Source organism: Podarcis filfolensis (genome assembly GCF_964270895.1).
Source record: "Podarcis filfolensis genome assembly, chromosome: 5".
Taxonomy (NCBI): Eukaryota; Metazoa; Chordata; class Lepidosauria; order Squamata; family Lacertidae; genus Podarcis; species Podarcis filfolensis.
Genome location: NC_139608.1, coordinates 82,252,211 through 82,274,577, shown reverse-complemented (window position 1 = coordinate 82,274,577; position 22,367 = coordinate 82,252,211). Strand labels below are relative to the sequence as shown.

At 40.7% G+C, this 22,367-nt stretch overlaps 1 protein-coding gene across 15 annotated transcripts in view; it reads right to left on the bottom strand.

Annotated features, from left to right (window-relative positions):
• LOC310762901 (calcium-activated potassium channel subunit alpha-1) overlaps positions 1 to 22,367 on the bottom strand; it is a 564,221-nt gene that overhangs the window by 104,758 nt on the left and 437,096 nt on the right. For 2 of the 15 annotated variants that reach the window (XM_083614569.1, XM_083614570.1), the window contains one exon: positions 18,423 to 18,596. The exons of the other annotated variants lie outside the window; for them this stretch is intronic. In XM_083614569.1, the coding sequence (XP_083470695.1) occupies positions 18,423 to 18,596 (174 nt within the window). The remainder of the gene's footprint in view (positions 1 to 18,422; positions 18,597 to 22,367) is intronic. 15 annotated transcript variants of the gene reach the window in all.

Sequence of the window (22,367 nt, the reverse complement as noted above, 5' to 3'; positions counted from 1 at the left end):
GGGCCACCCCTGTTACATTGGGTGTGATTCACTTATGGGTTTCAATCTACAACTCCACTGAGTTTTCATTTCAAACCAGTAATGAAATAAATGTCTGGATCTTTTTAGCAGGAAAATGAGGCTAGCAGAAATTCACCGTTATGAAGACCTGTGAGACAATCCAATTATATTACTGTATCAGCTCTTGGGGGCAATCTATATCTTACTGACTTTATTTATTTAGCTTTGCAAAATCATTCCTTATTATTTTGTTGTTTTTTTTATAAGATATTTATTAAGATTTTTTAAAATATTACAATAAAATAAAAAAATAACAAAAATACAAAATAAAAATAATTAAAAACACACAAATTTTCCATTGCTTATTTTCCTTTAGCTTGTTTCCCAGACCTCCTCATACCTCCCTTTTTTGTATTCCACCTCAAATTGTTGGTTCAGCAAATCCTTACCATTATGTTTTTACCTATTTATAACCCTTTTTTCATATTCTTTTAAAGCATTACAGCTGGAAACCACTTAATTTCTATCCAACATCATTCTAACATTCATTAATTTTACAATATTTCTGTAGATAGTCTTTAAATTTCTTCCAATCTTCTTCCACCGACTCTTCTCCCTGGTCTCGGATTCTGCCAGTCATTTCTGCCAATCCCATATAGTCATATAGACCCAACAAGGAAAGCTTCAAATTTGACCAAATTTCTAAGTTTGCCTACTCCTTATTATTTTGGCATTGAGTGTAGTTTTATGCTAAAAAAGCTAAGGGCCACTTCACACATTTTTTTAAAAGCCCTATTGGATGTAAACCCAAACGTGTAAAATATGAATGCTGTAAGCAGGTCTTTGCAAATATGTACACCGAACAAGGTACATGAGCTGGAATCTGCGGCTGTCTATCAAGAATGCATTGGGACAAACCTGGGTTTGTTGCACAATGTGTGATATGTAATAACCTGCATGTCTTGTATGGGATGGCTCAGCTGGTAGAGCATGAGACTTCTAATCTCAGGGTTGTGCGTTCGAGCCCCACATCGGGCAAAAATATTCCTGCATTGCAGGGGGTGGACTAGATGGCTCTCATAGTCCCTTCCAACTCTGCAATTCTATTATTCTTCCCGGGTGAGCATCTAGGCTTTTAATACCCTTTTTTCAATTCTGCTACTTTTTATTTGCCACTATTCACAGCATCCTTTCATGATCTCCAAGACCAAATTATATGTCATCTGCGTGCCATAAGTAGAGGTATCTATGATCCACCCCCCACCCATGGTTATGGGAATTTCTTCCCACATATGTTCCTCAAAGTCTGAGCATCTCCTGAAAAGTGTTGTTAAAGTACTTTATTTGAAGCAGCTTCCGGTGAAGTAGCATTGATGTTTGCCTCAGCACATTCTAGAACCAATGCACTTCTCCTTTATATATGTGTCGGCCCCTGGAACCCAAAATTAAGGAGATAGGGTCAGGTTGTTTTCTATTTTTATCATGATGATGATCAGTGCTTTTGTTCTAAAAAAATGTTTAGGGGTGCTCTCATTTTCCTACTCATATTGAAATGCTGCCCCTCAGTGAGGCCAAACTTAGATTCACAAAATGTTTAGGGGTATGTGTACCCCTGCATCCCCCCAGAAAAAAGCACTGATGAAGATTACAGCCTCTACCCCATGTTACATTACCTATTTGATATGTTTCTTTGTTTTAAAAATACAGGATTGTGGAATGGGGGTGTGGGAACTGAAACAAATGCTAACACATTTGGCTGTGTGACGTTCTGACTTGAGCCAGCAGTATGGAGTAGGTTAGCAATTAAAAACAAAACCCTACAGCAGGCTTCCTCAACCTCGACCCTCCAGATGTTTTGAGATTACAATTCCCACCATCCCTGACCACTAGTCCTGATAGCAAGGGATCATGGGAGTTGTAGGCCAAAAACATCTGGAGGGCCGAGGTTGAGGAAGCCTGCCCTACAGTTTGTGAATCCAACAGTGATTGTTGATCAATGCAATTTCAAACAAAAACTATGATGGATAAGCAGTTTATCAGGGGGTGGGATATGTCCTTGCTATTTATGTTTTGCAATTTTATATGTGAAAACAATTCAGAACTTTTTTTAAAAAAGGAAAGGGAAAGCTGATTTGCACAAGCAAATGAGGCAAACCACTCAAAAGCCCAGCCCACCATGCACAAAATGGATTCTGACAATGGATGCTATAGTCAGCTCCCAAGAATGTTAACAGCTAGCATCAGCACACTGGTTTAGCAAAGAGTTTTTGATGTACTGTAGACAAATCTGGAGGGTATGGATTATTTACAGAGTGGGGCCAATGAAGTTAGCCCATCTCTAAAGCAAGCACTGGTGTGAAATACAGGCAGTTGTTGGTTGTTTCTGGCCATTGAGGTTCAACGGATCTGGCAATTTTCACCTACAAATCTTAATATATAAATTATATTTATACATCCTTTAAAAGGTTATATAAGGAAAAGGTAAAAGTTGCCAGTTCACAGCACACAACCCTCTGAAACATGTGTTTCCCTTTAGCAAAGCTCTTTTGGCTTCCTGCCAAAGGATGACCCCCTGACTCTGTTACGTTTCAGGGGCAACTCTATGTAAGACACTGTATAGCAGGCTTCCTCAACCTTGGCTTGAGACTACAATTTCCAGCATCCCTGACCACTGGTCCTGCTAGCTAGGGATCATGGGAGTTGTAGGTCAAAAACATCTGGAGGGCCGAGGTTGAGGAAGCCTGCTGTATAGTGATTGTAACTAATGAGCAAATCACATATTGAATGTGCTCCATTTAGCTACGCGGTGGCAACATGAAGGCAAGTCAGACTGTGGGAAATGCTTGCCACCCTCACTCTGAATGGATTAATACTTCAGCACACACACCCCTCAAAACTCACAGACAGGGGCAGTTTTCATACTGAGAAGAGTTTCAGTGAAAAAATGGCCCTTTTTGGCTCAGCCCAAGATTTGCTTACATGTGGCATAATATAAATATTTATGTGCTGGTATGTACATTTAGACAAGTGATAGACATGTCTAAGTTTTCAAATGTGTTTTAATTGGAAAAAAGTAATTCTTCTCCCCCCCCCCTTCTCTCTCTCTCTCTCTCTCTCTCTCTCTCTCTCTCTGTGTGTGTGTTTGATTCTTAAGGTGGCAGCACCATCTGCTGGTATTATCTAGTAGTCTGAAGCTACCCCTACAATCTTTTTTTCTTTACTTTCCCCTTAACTTCTTTCATGAAATATACCCTAAAACAGGCACATTTCTTGGCCACCATTAACGATAGGACTTTCATTAACAGCTTTCAAACACAGAAAACATAGCTTACTCCATTACCTCAGTTACGTCTTCCACGAAAGGAAGGAAATCTTAATAGCTCCGAAACTTAATACTGGTATGGAAAGACTGGAAGTCACAACAATTAAGCATGCAAACAAGAAGATAAATGAATTATCCCATTTCAGTAAAAGCTTGCAATTATAGATGCCATTGGATTGGATACTGAAATTAAATACAGCTCCTGAGCAGAGATGGTAGGGAATTTCACATTAATTGAGCTTTATTGCAAACTCTGCAATATTCTTCACTCATTTTTCCAACTGCGCAAGCCAGTCAGGTTTCTTGCGAGTATCAGCAACATTTAACACACTTAACAACAATGCTTTTGAACCCAGGCCATTGTATCAGTGATACTCTGGGGTTTTTTTTTTGGGGGGGGGGTAATTGTTTTGGAGTTATTGTCTGATCTAATGTGCTAAAATGTGTATTCCCTTGAACTGTGCTATAGCAAGGTAAAGATGGTTAGATTCGTTGTTAGATTTCTCATCCTGTCTCCCTACCAATATAGCTCTATATTACATGGTGGGGTAGGGAAGAGAAGGCCATGCTTAATAGTACTAATAGATTGTACAGTAAATACACAGGCAAATACATTTTAAAGGAAAAACTATTCTCCGAACATCTCTCAGAGGTATGTGAAATAATCCCAGAGCTTTTTTCCCCATCCAGAGCTCAGTTTTAGCACCTGTCAGGTGGGCACAATGTCCATTTTAAGAGAATAAGGGAGATGTTCATGGTGAGCTCTGGTGCCCCTTTTTCTAGGAAAAATAGCACTGGGTAATCCTATCAATGAAATACCTCACTAATTTATGCAATCAGTGTTGCTTAAGCATCTGTGCCCTGGGACCAAAAGTATCATGATTAGGTGCATGGCAGATGGAAAGTAAAATACTATCTATACCACAAATAACCATGTTATGTGGTGGACCCAGCATTATCAGTTTTAGGCTGGGTCGCACTTTACTATTACACTATGCAACTAAAGGTCAACGGAAGAAGAACACAGCATTGCAATGTTTAAAGTAGAACTAAACAGACACATTGCTCCTCAGTAACACAAAAAAACAAAAAAAATCCAAAAACGGTTAGAACCAACAACACAATTGAAGATCAATAATTGCATAAAAAACAGCAAAACAATATGCTTTGTTCAGCTGCAAACACAAGATTCACTGAACTCCTAAATATATATATATAGAAAGAAGAAAGGGACACATCAAAATTAATGTGATACTACAAGACAGACCAATTACAATACCTCTGGGGGCATGCAAATGGCTACTTGACGATGGGCATTGAGTAACTGTAGCAGTACTGTAGGTCATGATATCCATTAAAGCTGTCAGGAGGATAGAAAACAATAATGTTATTCTCACAAACCACCCAATTGGGCCGAGGTCATATAAGGTTAACAAAAGCCGAACTGCAGCGGTCCAAGTTTGAGTTACATCAGCGCTGTCAAAAGACCAGCAGATACAGAACTGTAAACGCCACCCCTTTCCATGACACAGAGGCCTCCGGAAATACGTTACGAAATATGAACATTTCTTTTTCATGATTACAAGATGGTGGAAGGAGGAAGTCAGAAGAGATGGCTTGCATTTTACAGAAACACACTGCACCTCCAACACCTGAAGGCCAGGATTTGCCCACATTCAACTGTGTCCCAGAATGCAGGCTTTTCCTTTATATCCCATTAAATTCATTGACAACTCAACCACCCACTACCTGCACAGCCTCACTCCTTCATCTCCTTATCATTGTCCCAGTTACATTTCTTGGTTTGACACTACAGTGTGATGAAACATTGGGATCCATCTTCTCTATATATTTATATTGATTCCTGACATACACCATTACAGGCTTCGGGGCAACACAGTTCCATTTTCTTCTAAATAAACCCACCAACACCAGATTTGTCAGTGAATGTATTAATGCAACAAATAACCCCAGTTATAAATACTGAAGATTAAATCTGTAAAATAATAGTAAAAAGTGGCAATAGAGGAAGGCAGAACTGAAGCATATTTCAGCAATATAGAGTAGCAGAACATGTGTGGCCTATCATTTTTGGTAAATGACGGCAAGAGAGAAAAGGCAAAGTAACACAATAAAATGGAGCTATGGGTATGTGATAGCTAAATCTGATTACATTTGCAAAAGAGAGAGAGAGAGAGCTCTTCCATAAAGAATATATTCTAAAACATCCACCAAAGTACATAGTACTTTGGCTAGAATTGATTGTTATGGGGGAGCCCAGACTGGCAATTTCATGAGTGGAAAATAAACTGTAAGCTAAGAAATCTAGCAGTGATAACTAATGGCAGTGATACTTACAACGGCGATTTGATCTCTAACAGAAAAAGTACTCTAAAGGATGGATGTATGCAGCCCAGGTCATTTTTCCATATAAAAACAAAATAGGATCAAGGCACTTCTGCGAAATAACAAACGGTTGCTATACGTTTCCACTGATTCAATCGCTAACAAAAATATTACACCGATAACACAAGAATGGCTCCAGAGGGTAGCAGCAGACTACTTATGATTGTGACATGAAGGAAGGAGGGTGTCATTTCACATATATCTGTGAAATGTGATGATGTGCTTTAAAACTTATGGAAATGATTCTTTCCTCCCTCCCTCTTTTTAAAAAACAAACAAACACCTATGTCAGAACAATCACCTAAAACTTCATTCTTCAAATGAGTTGAAGTACAAAGTCTGGTTATTACGGGTGTGCATGGAACATAATGGGCATTCCCTCTGCAAAAGCTACGAGGCAACTACTGGATTGTGCTGCATTGGGGGTTTGTTGGATGAATTGTTAGTGTACTTTGAATTATCCTGAAGGATATATAGGTTCGTCTTTAAGCCTTCTTTTAAAAGAATTTTAATTTCATGTGATCATATTTTGGGTCATCTACCTCCAACTAATTTATTTGTTCTTTGAAATGGAGGTACAGGAGAACAATGACAGCAAAAACAGCTGGCTTGTTTACCGAAGATACGAAAAGGAACAACACCCACCCGCCCCCCCCCCCTACTGTGCAGAGACTTCTGAATTCCTCCTGGATAAAATGTTAAGGCAATGGACAGTCTCTGGAGGGACATGTGAGACGTAAGCCTGGGGGCTGACTAAAAGCCTGAAGGGGTTCTCAGGCAATTCCTTAAGCTATCTTTGCAAAAGTTGTGATGCTTTCTATTGACCCGTCTCAAAAGAAGGAATCTCAGGGGGGGAAATTGCAGAGGCAAAAAACACACCAAAAAAGGCAATTACTAATAAAATCAGTCAACATTCAAAGCTTATGAAGAAAGAGAAATCCATAAGATCTGCATGAAATATGTTTTTGCCTCGATTCCGGGCAATGGGTTTGGGATGCCTGTTGAAAGGTTTTGCTAATGCTATCACTTGCAAGCAGATTGACTTGATTAACTTGATTACCTTAAAACCACAGCGTATACGGCAGGTGTCGGGAAATGGACTCTTCCCACCCTGACCCTGCAGACCAATCTGAGAGGTGGGCAGGGCCATCATATCCACCTGTCAATCATGTGACGTCATTCTGATGTCTAGTGACAATTTCAGAGGGGCTTGCTGTCAGCAATGATCAGCTGATCAGGGCTGACAGCAAGCCCCTTTGAAGGCATGCTGATTGGCACTGACAGCAGCAAGCCCCTTTGAAGTCCATTTGCAGACACTTTTTTGGCTTCAAAACAATGCCTACAAACATGTTTCCTCTGCCAACAAGCAAAGCTATCTGCAAAGTCGGCATGCAGAGGAAAAATGCACATTTGCAGGTAGAGTTTAAATCCAAAATGCACCTTCAAACAGGCAGCCTCAAAGGACAGCTTGCCAAGGAACCACCAGGAACACAATTTAAGCTCCTGGTTGTTCTTTGGCAGTCACATATTTACCTGTCCCACACCTGATGTCACATATTGTCTGTATGTTAGCTTAACTACAGCATGAATTTTGAAAATATTAGAACAATACTTGGATAGCAAGAAAAGACTATTAGTCAGCAGCAGGGGCAGACTTTGGGCTCTCAAATTTCAGCGACACCCTGTGTGATGCTAAGATTTGGTGCCCCACTGCTTCTCATGTTCCATTCGACAGCATTTTTGTGAGGCTTTCCTTTCAACAGCCTGCAGTGTGGCTGAACCAGTAGCATTACCTAGAGCCACCTCTGTGGGCAGACTTCTACTTTGCACCTGGTGCAAAAGGCATACACTTAGAATGAGAGAATTCTAAGTCCAGGATTTTGTTTTGAGCATCAGAGCTGAACAGAGCTGAATACCCATGCAAACGTCAACTGATGGTTACCCCCGGCTTCCTCCATTTCAGCATCATAATTTATAGCAGCTTTTTTGCTAAACAATTAGGAGTCAAAATGCTTGATAATCAACTGCAAATCACTCAAGAGATCCGTCAACAGAGCCAGAGTACCTTCTGCCTACTTCATTTCCTTGCCCAGTAGTCCGTTCCCAACAGTGATCAACTTCCAGTAAGCCCACAAACTGCAGGGCACATTAAGCAACAGTCCTCTTTCACTCAATGCTCACAAGTGTCTCTTCTTCAGAGGTGTACTGCCTCTACCTTTGGACACCACCCTACACTCAACTCTCCCCTGTGGTTCCCAGAATCCTACACCCTGGGAATGGCTTTGACTGGCTGGCTAAAGCAAGTGAGTGTAGCCAATGGGTCTCAAGCCCTCAGTGAGATAGGGAACTTTCCCTGCATGCGAAGACACACTCCCATTGAAATGGAGGGGCTTTGTAATTAACTCTGTAAAAGCATCCATACAAATGAAACGAAAATAAAACAAACTTGATTTGACAATGCAGCAACTAAGTTGTGAGAGTATCTAAACTTGGTGATAAGCAGTACATTTGCTGAAAGAGGGGAATGTTGCAGATTTACTCTGATACAACTGAGGGCAGAGAACCATAAAACACGTTGGCCAGAGAGCATGAGGTAAGGTGGGCCACTGCAAATGGCAGTGCTCGGGGGCTGGCATTTTTTAATAGCAGCTCCAAGTTTCTTACAACCTGTAGTTATATCACTGCCTAGAAGCAACAGTTTTATTTAAAACAACAAGAACAACAACAGCCCTTTTCTTGAATTTCTGACGGAAGACAAAGTTGCTGCTCAGTTCTGACTGGTACTAAAATCCCTGAGCAGCTGTGCTACCACACAGGCAGTGATGGGAAAATGCTTTGCTGTGCTGCAGTGACAATGCGAAGCAATTTGAGTTTAGGAAAATAAGGATAATGCTGTGCACACCGTGGAGACAGTGACATCTAATGCAACCAATGTCTTTTACGCAAGAGCAAGCAAGGAAAATTGCACAACAAAGCCCAGAGATGCTGTATGATTTCTAAGATTTTATGTGGCAGTTCCATCTCCCTTCTTCCACCCCCCATGCACCCCTCTTTTGTGGCTTATATTAAAACTAGAGATTAAAAGTTGTTGGAAATTACATAGGATTTGCCGTTTGTTTTCTTCAAACTGAGTTTCCCAGCAATAACCCTGAGAGTAAAACTTTCTTCCAGAATGGAAATATATGGAAATAATCTTTTGCCATTTCCTCTAGTGGAGTAAAGGGTTCAGACAAGGCAAAGAACACACAGAGAAGCAGTTCTGTATAAAGAAGCAGCTTTTAACTATAAATCAGGGGTGAGAAGCCTGTGACCTGCCAGATGTTGCTGGACTCCAACTCCCATCATCCCTGGCTAATGGCTATAGTGGCCGGGGCTGATGGGAGTTGGAGTCCAACAGCTTATTGAGGGCCTCAGGCTCCTCCCTGCTGCTAATAAAGCACCCCCAAAGTTGATTCAGATATCCAATTCCTGTGACATCTTGAGCTCTGAATCTACCACAAACATTTCTATGCCACTGCTGTCTATGCAGACACTCATGCACTGGACCCTATCAAGAAACCTAGTGCTATGGGAATCTCAGCCTGGGAAACTCCTCTGTAAAATGCAGAATGCAAGCCGCTTTAGAACGTGACTGCGTCCCACTTTCAAACAGTTGTCAAAATTCGAATGAGCACTTTAGCTCTTCTTTTGTGCATTACTCTTTCCGTATTCTCCTAAGAGTTAATAACCCTGGAGTTATTGGTATGACACTAATTTGAAGCAGTGCCCAATCGTATCGCTACAAATTAGCTTCAGACACCAAACAGCATTCAATTTAGGATTGGAAGGAAGCGGGTGGGGTGGTGGGACGGGGAGGGATAATCTGTCCTGAAATTGGTGCAGGGAACTTCCCAGAACACTTGATGTACTTTCTCAATCCTGCAGCTGTTTCTAAACGCTTCCTCCCAAAGGCACATTTAGGACTAAATTAAATGTAACTTTGACTTAATTAACATTTTAAATGATAATGAACACAATGTAGATTCATAGGAAGCATTTATATTGTGTTGTAAAAATGGATAAAAATTTAATAGCTCTTTGTTAATAAGTTATGTCTCTCCAGACCTGTAAAGCCTAAGGCAGTCCAACGCTCTACTCTAAGGTCTAATCTGGGCTCCCTAATGCAGGTGGAAGAAGGAGGCAGAAGTCTGGCTTGACATTTGCTCTAAGCCTCCTCTGGATCAAGGCTTTGCTTGTTCATAAGTACTTTATTTCATATAAGTAAAGGTCAGGATTTGGGCTCAAGGCAGGGCTACGACAGAAACGTTCAAGAGGAAACTGAGCTAGTCCTGGCATCTGTCGCTTGAGATAGCTCAGGAGAAGGAGAGACGGAGAGCTAACTGGCTAGCATCTGTCCTACACCGAGGAGGTAACAGGGAGAATCTGTTGCCTGGTGGTAAGAAACTGTCAGGGTGAGTTTCATGACAACCAGCCACACTCAGGAAATAAAAATGCAAACATAATTTCCATGTCACCTTTCATAAGGCCCTCTCTGAAACCCGCTCCACGGGCTGGAGACAGCTTTTCTTCCCCTAGCCTGTCCCCATCAAGGCAATCCATTCACTAGTCACTTTCCTGTGACCCTGGTAAGAAACACTACCCAAAGTAGAGGCCCGAAGCGATTTCTCAAAAAGACTTCTCTCTGCCTCTTCCGTGCTCCCCGCCTTTTCCATCTAACTCTTCGGAAATATTTGCTGCTAAACTTGGGAGCATCTGGTGCCTGCACAGAAGCTGGTACATGTAATATTCAAAGGGTTGAGGACATCACCAAACAAATTCCTTTGCACTAACCCCAACAATGAGCATCTGAGCTAACCCACTGCACTGAACAACAAAACCCATCTATTTCATACATTCTAGCTATTTATAATAAACTAGTCAGGCTGTCTTGCGTTTGTTCTTCTATTGCAGCAACCGGCTTTGAATGGGAGAGTGTACCCCCTTTCCCTGCTACACACTGCTTGTATTTCTCCAGCTATCAATCCTTCAAATCTATATCATCCTCAAGCAAGTACAACAACCCACTGAAATATCCATGTTAAATACCTAAATATAAAACTACACATACTAATGGTCTTGGAAATTAATGTTTTAGGGGGGAAATGTGAATGAAAAATGACTGTGGCAAGAAAAAAAACCCACCAGTTTTTATATGGCCGGTCTTAAGCAGAGCAATTGAGCACAGGGATGAGGAGTCTGTGGACCTACAGATGTTGACTGGCAACTCACAGCATCTTTGGCTAATAGCCAAATTAATCGGGCTAGTTGGAATCGCAGTCCAACAGAATTTGGAGGGCTACAGGTTCCCCACCCTTCACCTAGCAATTAAAATGTCCAGCAAAGGTTCCAATTCTCTACCTCAGTGGTCCCCTGTTAGTGGTCCATGGACCCAGTGGATCTATGGCACATACCCACCAGCTGTCAGGGACATCTTGTTTTTGGGCACCGTGCTCTCATGTGGGTCATGTGACTTGAGTGGAACCATGGTCTGGAAGATGTGTGTTCCGGTTTTGTGCTGGGACATGTTGGAGGGTACGGTGGCACCAGTGCTATTTTTCGGGGGGGGGGGGAGAGGTGTCGTAACTCACTAGGAACGCCTCCCTTGTTCTCATGGCAATGACGCCCACCTGAGAGGTGCCAGAACTGAGTTCCAGTGAGTTCTGGCTGGGGAAAAAAAAGCCCTGGGTGGCACCATTCACATAACAAACATTACCACGGAGGTATCACATTTGCAGAAGTAAGGGGTCCATGGCTTGGCTTTTAAAAAACAGGGAGTCCACAATACTTAGCTATTTGTAAGCCACTGTTATACCTCCTCATTTGTTAAGAAAGACAAGTGATATAAAGATATAAAGTAACACAAATAACTTTTCTTTCCCCAAACACACAAACTCTACTGCTAGGAAAAAACTTACTAAAAGCAATGAGTATTGCTGTTAGTCAGACTGCACATTGTTCCGGGCAGGGAATTTACATGTTATTTATTTATTTATTTTCTATACTGCTTTATATTTTTAAGAAAAATCTCAAAGCGGTTTACAGCATAAGGTAAAGGTAAAGGGACCCCTGACCATTAGGTCCAGTCGTGTCCAACTCTGGGGTTGCGGCGCTCATCTCGCTTTATTGGCCAAGGGAGCTGGCATACAGCTTCCGGGTCATGTGGCCAGCATGACTAAGCCGCTTCTGGCGAACCAGTGCAGCGCACGGAAACGCTTTTTACCTTCCCGCCGGAGAGGTACCTATTTATCTACTTGCACTTTGACGTGCTTTTGAACTGCTAGGTGGGCAGGAGCAGGGACCAAGCAACGGGAGCTCACCCCGTCGTGGGGATTCGAATTGCAGACCTTCTGATCGGCAAGTCCTAGGCTCTGTGGTTTAACCCACAGCACCACCTATGTCCCACGGTTTACAGCATATTAAATCAATAAAACAATCTGAAGAAAGTCAAATATACAGTCAAAGCAACATAATTAACAGAAAAGTAAAATATTATCTTAAAGATTTCAAAATAAAACATTACAAAGGAGATCAACTACAGGATACATATTTAACATAAAGTTAACAAAAAATTTTTTATATTACTACTACTACTACTACTACTAATAATAATAATATTTTTCATATTGCAGAAGCGCTGCTAAGTGATTGCCTAGTTGGCATACTATAAAGTATTGACAGTAATTCATTCTGAAGCAATGACTTCTTGTTCATTATTCTATCTACAGCATGATATTTATAGTGAAGCCAGTGATTCCTAAATAGTGGATAAAGCATCCGCCACTGGGTTGCTGGAGCCTTGTGGGTGGTCCATCACACTGCCAGCAGTTTGTACTGGGATTATAACAACACAGGAATTTGAAGAGGGATGACAGTCAGGTCATGGGGTTAACTAATAAAGCAACATGTGGGTCTCAGACAAAAGCAAAATCCCACTGGTGTTCCTACCCAAGTCAAGCTTTTGCATTATTGGAAGGGTTTATTATTCACATACCTTCCCTTTTGCCTGTGTTTTTTTCTTTTTCTTTACACAAAGTATACTGAAAGCAGCGGCGGATTCAGAGCTGTGCAGGCAGTTCTGCTGCACAGGGCACTGAGCCGAGAGCCCACATAATTGAGAATATCCATTTGGAGGCACCAAATTGTGGCCTCAAACAGGACACCATATTATGAAAGATTACCAAAGTATATCCCTGATGAAAATATCCCTTTAAATACATGGAGTTCGCAACATGCAAGAACTGTACATTAGATAATTGCGACGGGAAGGCTTGAAAACTACCATAGTTGAAACTTGTTATTTGGGCATTCAGGATCATCATCAAACATCACAAAGAGGAGAAAAGAATGAGAGGCAGGTCGTCTACAACAATCCTTATTCCATTTTTATGTACATTTCAATGTATTTTTAATCTTTGTTGGAAGCTGCCCAGAGTGGCTGGGGAAACCCAGCCAGATGGGTGGGGTACAAATAATAAATTATTATTATTATCATTGCGAGAGGCTTTCGTTCCCTGGAAGTTCTTCTCCAGAGAGAGTCCACTCACATAAATATAGCCCCTAACTTTCAGCTTTTTGTTTCTTCATTGCCCATGCCGATGAAATACTTTAGAAGGAAGAGGTTTGTATTTGAAAGACAAACAAAATCCTGAAGACCACATGCCCAATGTGTTTTTTACTTGGGAGCAAGACCCATGGAGCTCATCGGATTTTACTTTCAAGTACACACAGGTAGGGCTGTGCTACAAGGCAGATGAAACCCCTTGACTTGATTAGTGATGGCTAATGGAATAGAATAGAATGTCACAGAAGAGGAAGGAAACCTTTTATGTTTTTTTGGAAGAAAGCAACCTAAGCATCTATATTCATTAAGAGTTTCCTATACAGCAGGAGTGGGGAAGTTCCAGCCCGTGGACCAAACAGGGCAAGGTATGCCTCCTAATTTGGTCCATGCTGTATAATATACTGAAAATGTCCTAACAATGCTGGTATAATACCTTGCTCTGCAAGCAACAAAACAGCTGACATTCCTCTCCCCAAGCTTCTATTTTCTAGTTTAGCAAATCTGTGGATGAGGCCATTAGACCATCCCTTGTACACCACACTGGCTTTCTTTACAAAGGTCAGATATTTGTGACACATATAGTGTGTGATTTCTCATCTCTGTGGGCTTGAATTAATACATCTTTTATTGTGTCACTCTGCCCTTGATTTAATTGTCTTTTTATATTAGTCTCGTTAAGAGAATGTCAGGCCAAAGTAATGCTTAATGCTCCCCAACAGAGACCAGTTTGCTTGTTTCATAAAAATTTGGGTTAGGAAAACACAGCTGCCTGATTGCAATCTCTTGTGTAGCCCTAATAAGATTTTCCTGCAGGGCTTGAAATCATCTCATTTTTCTTTGCAGGGTTTCTTACGTTCCAGTGTCTCAAAGAAACCTTGGTTCCTTGCTTCTTCCGTCGGTGCCATACCCCACCCCAAGATACTAATTACTACAGGTTCACAGGATGCTGAAAGGGATATACTCTAAAAGTGATTTTTTTTAAAAAAAGGAAACAATAAGGACAAATTTAAATTATATTATTTCTTTGCAACATATTTCTGTTCTGTTGCACCTATTGAAAGTCATGTGTAGCAGAGGAAATAGTTTAAGAAATAGTTTTCCTATCCAACTCATCCTCTGCTTCAAAGGTTAAACATTCACAAAAATAATACTTTTAACATTGGTACAGTGCAATTTCACGTATGCTATCTCAGTAATTCTTTCAACCCACTTGTAAAGTCAGCCAATAAGTTCATGAACTACAATTGCTCCCCCAAACCCTCTACTTGCCTCTCAATTCAGAGGAAGCCTTTTTTTCTCTCTATCCAATTTATCCCATCTCCACAACAGCTATTTGGACAACCCAGTCACCAATACTAATATCATAACATTCCCAATGCCTTACCTACACAGAGATTCAAAGCAGGAGAACATTATGATGGCAAAAACTAATGTCCGTGTGACATAAAAGGAGCCCTTCTAGATCAGACCAAAGGCCCATCTAGCACAGTAGTCTGTTCTCACAGTGGCTCTTCAGATGCCTAAGGGAAGCTCGTAAGCAGGACAGGAATAGAATAGCACTCTCCATCTCATATTCCCCGGCAGTCATTATTAAGAGGCACCCTGTCTTTAAACTGGAGCAGTAGATAGTTTTATCCTCCATGCAAACAGGACATCCACTGAGGTCATAGTGGTTCACTGTGACATCATATTGGTAGTTGGCAGGCAAAGAGAGTTCCCATGGTATCATCAGCAACCTCCCAGAAATGGTAGTGATGGGCATAAACCATCACAGAGGTCATATCCACTAGTTTTTACAAGGAGCATGTAACACATTTCCCCATAATCAGAGAGAGAGAGAAAGAGTTTGGCACAGTCTGTGGTTGCAACTCCTGGAGCATCTAAATTTTACCACTACTGGAAAAAGGATACTGAGCCTTGCAGATAAGTGATTTGTCTGATTGTAAATAGACTGTGGGCGGGGGGGGGGGAGTGGAAGAAGCAGCAGTGTGGGGGTGCTGGTTATGGAGGAGGAGAAGCAGAGATAAGCAGAATGAAGGAACTGCTTCCCCATTTGTTTGTTTGTTTAACAAGCCCACTTTAATCTGTGCTGTATAACCATAGCGCCCTTGATCTGAAGAACACTACAATTAGTCCTGCCCACCTAAAAGAGCTTTGGAATTTTTCTTCTTCTCGCAGTAGCTTTCCCTTCTATATGGAAAATCTCTTTCGAAACTGGTGGGTTTTGCAAAGGGTGCATGGGTAAAAAAATTCCATTGGGTAAGCACCCAGTACCTCTTTGACTATTTTTTCCCTGGGGGGGAAAGTCACTATTTTGAATGGTGTTGTGAGTCACCAGGTGAACCTTTCAGCTACTGCAAAGAAAGATATTGCAAGACCCATGCCTTTAGCTACAGGAGGGTAGGCAATTCACAACACTGCAAGTTTAAATGGATGTGTAAAATAGATGTTTTCACAGGGCACAGTCTAGCAAGAAGTTCTCCTTTGCCAGATAAATTAAAATGGATAGGGGCTGCGGAGGAGTAAAGGTTTTGCAGTTTCCATTCATTACATGGAAGAATTTCCCACAGGATTGTGACCAAAATACTGTGGTAGCCACTTTCTCTTTAAGGATTTCTTTCACCAGTTCCCCCCCTCCTGTTTATTAGTATTATTATTGTACGATTGTTTCTCTTTAAAATGAAAAGCCAGGAGAGAGATTGGTGGGAGAGAGAAAAAGGGAGAAGTGAAAAGCACATTAAGCCATCTTAGAAGCACACACTGACTCAATGGGGAGAGGGGGAGGCTGTGACCAAAGCCAGCCCTGTAATAGTATAATGACCTTTAATGAGTGTCTTGGGAAACAATACAGTGCTAGCATGAAAGACAAAGGGCAAAACCGATCAAGGTTTTGCTGACACTAATTCAAAATGATTTCCCGAACAACTGAAGAATGTAAGGGAGGTAATCTGATCCGCCAATCTGACCTCACTTTGATTCCAGGGCCTTACTGCTGCCATTTCTAATTGTCAAGCACTCTACATTTCACATCTGCTCATATTTAATGAAAAGCCAACTCTCACCACTGTTCTTTGAGCTAACCAGCTCTTGTCAAAATGGGCATTGTCTGACCTCTCCTCACTGGAAGGAAAATGCTGATTTCTATTGAAGCCTTGCCAATCGGATTTCAAGGGTGTGTGGGTGTGGGTGTATGGAGATGCAGATATTACAATCGGGGACAACATCAGCTAATAAACTAGCATTGGTTTACAAAGAGCATGGACTGGTATTGATGCTTGTTTCTTATTATTAACCAGCAAAGGTGGGCGATCTCACACACAGAGAGAAGAATGAAACCTTGTTTTTGTGTGACAGTGTGAATGACGGGTGGAAGGTGAGAGAGGAAAGCAGAGGAACTAGAGACCTTCTAAGCCATCAACATCACTTTTATGACTGAATGCAATATGTGGCTAATGCATTTTTCAAAAGCTGTACTTTGGGAGGTGTCGATGATATCACATGCAGCGTGTTTTGGTTTGTTTTTTGGGGGCTGATTAGGTTATGCAGCCCAAACCTTAATGCTCCTTCCCTTCTAAAGGCAGCAGTAAAAAATAGAAAGTTGTACCACACTTCCAAGTTATAGTTTCTTTTTTGCTTGCAGATGCTACTACAAAAAAAAATATGGCTAAATCTAGTTGTTGTGGATACTCCCGTGATGTGCTAGCCACAATTCAGTAATGACTGGTAAGTACAATGGATACAAGAAGTGCTAGGTGGGTATTGGGGGGAGACTGGGTTTAAAGTAGATTAAGTTGGTTAAATCAATGGGACTTAAAGTCATGAGTAACTTGCTTTATGGATTTCAATGGCACCTAAAGTCAACTTACCCTGGATCTAGCCCACTGACATCAAGCCATCATTAAAGCCCTTGCCTTGGAACCTGCAAGTTCCTCCAGAGCAGGGTTCTTCCAGACAGATATATTTTGGGTGTTCACCAGAAAGATTGAGCTTTGACCTGTGCCATTTTGGATGACTCATTTTTATTTCAAAATACTGATCCCTAGATGGGCTAGAAATAGGTATTAGGCAAAGCTGGTAGGCCAAGGTGGAGGCAGAAGGCTGTCAGGTCAATCAGGGGCATTTCCAGTTAATGGATTTCAGGTAGACAGCATGGGAAAGTAGTAGCAAAGACTTTGGAGACCTTTTGCCAGTCTGAGTAGACAATACTGGTCTACATGGATCAATGGTCTGATTCAGAGTAAGGCAGCACCTAGCAACACATGGGAGAAGCATGGGAGAAGTTAGTGCACCATGTATGGAATACTGTAACTCCAGGAGTTTGCTATTTCTACTCTAAAGTTTACTGTTTTTTCAGTTCTCAGTGCTGGTTACCTGTCCCCAATATGTTTCACTGGCTACTCAAGTGCTACCCTCAAAGGCTTGCATGGACCACCAGATCAAAACATGTAATTAGATAAATTATACAGAGCAAACAGTTTGTGAAACACCCACCAACCATGAACTGATACCGGCAGTGCTAAATGATAATCAAATTATGTTAGTTCAGACAAAAGATGGGTCATTTGCAGATCTCCAAAGGTGCACCTTTGATGCTAAACAGGTTGCGTACTACACATACTGCAAACTGTTCCAAATCTGCCCAAAATAGCTACAGCATTTGTTCCCTAAGTCATTGTCCCTATGCCTAGTTCAGAGCATAGCATGTCTACCACAGCCATTAAGAAAGCATTTAACCACCATTATACTGTGTGTATGAATCAGAAACAAAATGTCACGAAACTACACTGTTGCCAAAATGCATTTCCCCTGAAAAGCTCACAAGAGGAAGGGAGAGCAACAATTACACAAAATATTGTTTCTTTTAATGAAGTACATTGAATAATATATAAATATAGATCTGTATAAATTAAAGTAGTTATAAGGGGGGGGGGGAACGTGCTGACTCACGGTATTTAAAAAAAAAGAAGGAACAAGGAAAAGGAAAAGGGGAGGGGAGAAAGCCAAAACAATAAAACCACAATGTACGACACAGGACGGGGATGATACCACAGACACCACAGACATGGAACAGCATGTGCTGGTGTTAAAACTTACAGGCACGTAAACTGGTGGAGCAATCATTAACAGAGACAGAAGAAAGTGGGAAGGCTCTCTCAAGGGTGTCCATGTTACTATGCACACTGCCTGACATGCAAGAGCAGTCACGCTCAGAGCGTCCGCAATCAAAACAACATGCCAGTTTGATTCTCTTGTAGATGGACATCTTGGCTATAACCATGGGTTGGATGGGAGGAGAGGAAGAGTAGCAGGTTAATGGAAAGGTTAAATATAACAATGCAGCTGGAAGGTCATTTAAGGGATTTAAGATACAGGCCTTAGTTTATGGCAGTCTTGACCCAGGGATATAATCATTCTGATTATTAATAGCACTGTGGTTGTACGTCAAATGTAGAGGAAAGATAAGTGATTCTTTCTGTTCTGTCTAGGGGGTGACACAAGACAAAGACTTTTTTTTTTGCATGGGGGTAATAAGAACCACCAAAGAGAGGCAGAAACGTATAAAGGCTTTCCCTCGCACCCTTGTTGCCACTGTAATCTTTAAAGTGAAAAGGTGAATAGTGCAAAGCCACTGCTTCTTAAGCTAAATTTGGCTTCGGCCATTTCCTCCCCTTAGTACTAAGGAGATCACAATCCCATTCGTTGAGCATGCACCTCAGAGGACATAAAACCATTTTGACGAAATACCAAATTATGTCCATTGCAAGGATGCTGCTACTAGCTGGGATTCCTGCATTGCAGGGGGCTGGACTAGATGACACCCAGGGTGCCCTCCAATTCTACAATTCTGTGGTTCTAAGTTCAACATTAAGGGCAGTTCACATGTAAGGCATCACCAGAGTGCACCAAATATGGGTCCACTGGAACATGTTGAACCAATCATCATCATCATCATCATCATATTTTCTCTTCTGTATCTATTGCAGGATTTCAGTATTGTAGCCACCACAAGAAATAAATTTGAAAAGCCATCAAATGTCATAAAGTCAATGATTTCCCCCATTTTCAGTGAGGCTGCTGAAGCTCAATGCAAATTGACAGTTCTTCAACTTGGAATGGTTTCAGGTTTCAGTGCTTCAAGTGTGCTGTCTTTGAGAAAGCCCAATTTGTTCAATTCTACTAACGTGACTTCATTCACAAATAACACATGAAGGTGAAACCAAAGGACATCTTATAATTGTTTCTCATGTTGCACTGGGCCATATTTTATTGGCAATGACTTAGCATGAACTAATTTAATTTTAGTGACATTGAAGCATGTCACTGGTAGTCAAAAAGCACAACCCTTAAGAGCAAATGGGCACCCAAACATTTTTTAAAAATAAAAATAAAAGGCTTGTAACCTGACAAAGAGGCAGTCACAATTCCCATGTTAATTTAAAACATTTCCCATTGACTTGGGGGTTGCTGTTGTTTTTAAACTGAGAAAGGAGGATATAAATCTCCCAAAATGGGTCAAGTCCTATTCTAAGGCCTCTATGACTTGCCATACACAGTATATCTGACAAGCAAGGGGTAACGCCATGGTTGTGGGAAAACAGGCATTGAGGGAGATGGATGAGTGATCTCTTCAGCAGTGATTCTGTTCCTCTAAAACTTTGCTTGCATTTCCTGTGGCATGTGTTCTTAGCATTCTCTTTGAGTTATCTTGCAGCTGTTTGAATATGTCAACATGCAACATCAGGCTCGGTCAGCACGCCATACATCATTCCCCAGAACTTGATTTTTAGGAGAAAGCTGGAATTCCACTACAGCTTTTGATAGGTAACAGTTTAGACTACTAAAAATTATTCGGGACAACTTATCATCAGTTTCCCCTGTCTTTTCTTTGCATCTCCATATCTCATTTAAGGGTTATTCAGAAAAAAGAGGGGAAACATTTCTTCATTCAACAAAGATTATGTTTGTCCAAATATTCCTACATTAAAAAACCCCAAAACATAACAATATTTGGCTTTTTCTTCTTGTTTAAAGGAAAATTAAGATCTGAAATGCACTGATTTGGTGAAAGAAAAATGAAAGTTATTCCATGCATAATATACAGCTGCTTTGAAGAAGCTTCTACTAATCAAATGCTGTAGCGAAACCCAAGTAACTTTCAGTTGTATAATGTTTTGATATTGGTTAGTAACAGTCCCTGGTTTTCATTTCCATCTAAGTTGTATTTTGTCAAAATGCAATAATAGAATAAGACACTGAGGGAGGGAGGGTACAGAAGAGGAAAATATTTAAGAACCATTTTCTTCAACAATAGTTTGTATTCTTCTGTTCAATAATGGAACTGGTGCAAGGCACATTTCAAGACCCAATGCATTTCAGGGACTGTTTTTAATTATTAATATCAATGATTCTGGAGACCATGCATCATTTTATAATACATTCTGTTAACATGCAGGAAACAGTCTCAAATCTGATAGCAAACTTCTCAAAAGGACTTGCTATGAAGGTTTTAATCAATCATCATATGAGCAATCACATATCAGAGCAGCACAGTTTATAAGGCAACATGCTTATTACTCTTCATTCCTGTTACACAGTCATTTTGCATTCATACCAAATAGAAGAGGAAAATAAATATTTTTAAATACACCCGCAAACATATAACAAGATGGAGTATTAGGAATAATGGTTGCTGAGCAGATTAAAGACATGATGGAGTGATTAAAGCTGGTACATCCAGACACATACTGTTTCCCATTAAACCACCATAAATGTTAATTAAATATGGCAATCAGCAGAAAGACAGGAGACTCTTCTGTACAACTTCATTAATTTTGGTGTCATGGTACTTGGAGCACCTCTAAAAAATCTACAAAAGCCAACCAGTTTCAATCATATACCCTCGGAAGAAGGTATCTGCCCACTAAACAATATTTTCACTTTGACAAGCAAAGCAAACAGGGATAAAGGTCTTCTCTGCTGATTACCTGGTTTTTGTTACCATTGTCTATCCAACTGCTACCACTCCTCTGCCTGGCTTTTACATCACCAATGGTAACAAAAAGTAGATCTATGAGGACATCTAGTGGAACTGCACCAAACAACAGCTGGCTAAAGAAAACCTGGACTCCGTGTCAGTCAACTGGGGTTGAGTAAAAAAAAAAAGGAAAGGGGGAAAAGAGCCAGACTACCATTATGAATTGAAATGGATACAATGTCATTTCAATTCAACTTCTCTTATGATCCACAGCAAGAGGTAAATGACAACAAAGGAAAACTTCACAAAGAAATTACGGTCACAAAGGAACTGTAGTGTTACAGGAACAGCTAGATTGATTTAATTTGCCTTGTGGCGATGTTGGAAAAGATCATCAACCTGAAGAATAGCAAAGGGTTCCCCCCCACAGCAGTTTCAGCTGTGTAAAAAATATTTTAAAAATTTAAAAATACAGCAGCGTGTCTTAAAACTGGTTGTGACAATTGATTTTTCTCTGTGCTCAACAGGCAAAGCTTTTTCTCCCTTATTCCATAGTACGCCAGGGAAACCACAGCCTTCCTGAGCCTTCTGCATTTTTTTTTTGAAAAGTTCTGGCTTTTAAAGAATATTAAAGGGAGAGTGTTAGCTGTTTCCGATTATACAGATTGCCAGGGCTTAGCAGTCAAAAATTGCTTAGCTATATATATGTTATTAAAGGAAGCAGTTTGATCATTCTACTATATAGTACTTTTCCTAATGTTTCATAGCATGTTTGGATTAATGGTGTCTAAGAAAGCAATCAACTTTTTTATATTCCTTGCCTTTTATATTCCTTCAGCATACAACATGGGGAAGCAGCATGCTTCTTAATAAGGGAGTATCTACACTAAAATTATATTATAAACTGCAAATCTAAATACCACTGAAAATCCTCTGCACACCACAGTCTTGCCTTTCCCACACTCAGTAAGCATCAGCAACGTATTGCCTGCCAGTACTGGTTCTAGCCGAGATCAGAGTTTGAGTGTTGATGTGCAAGGAAGAACGAACAAAACTTTACTTTT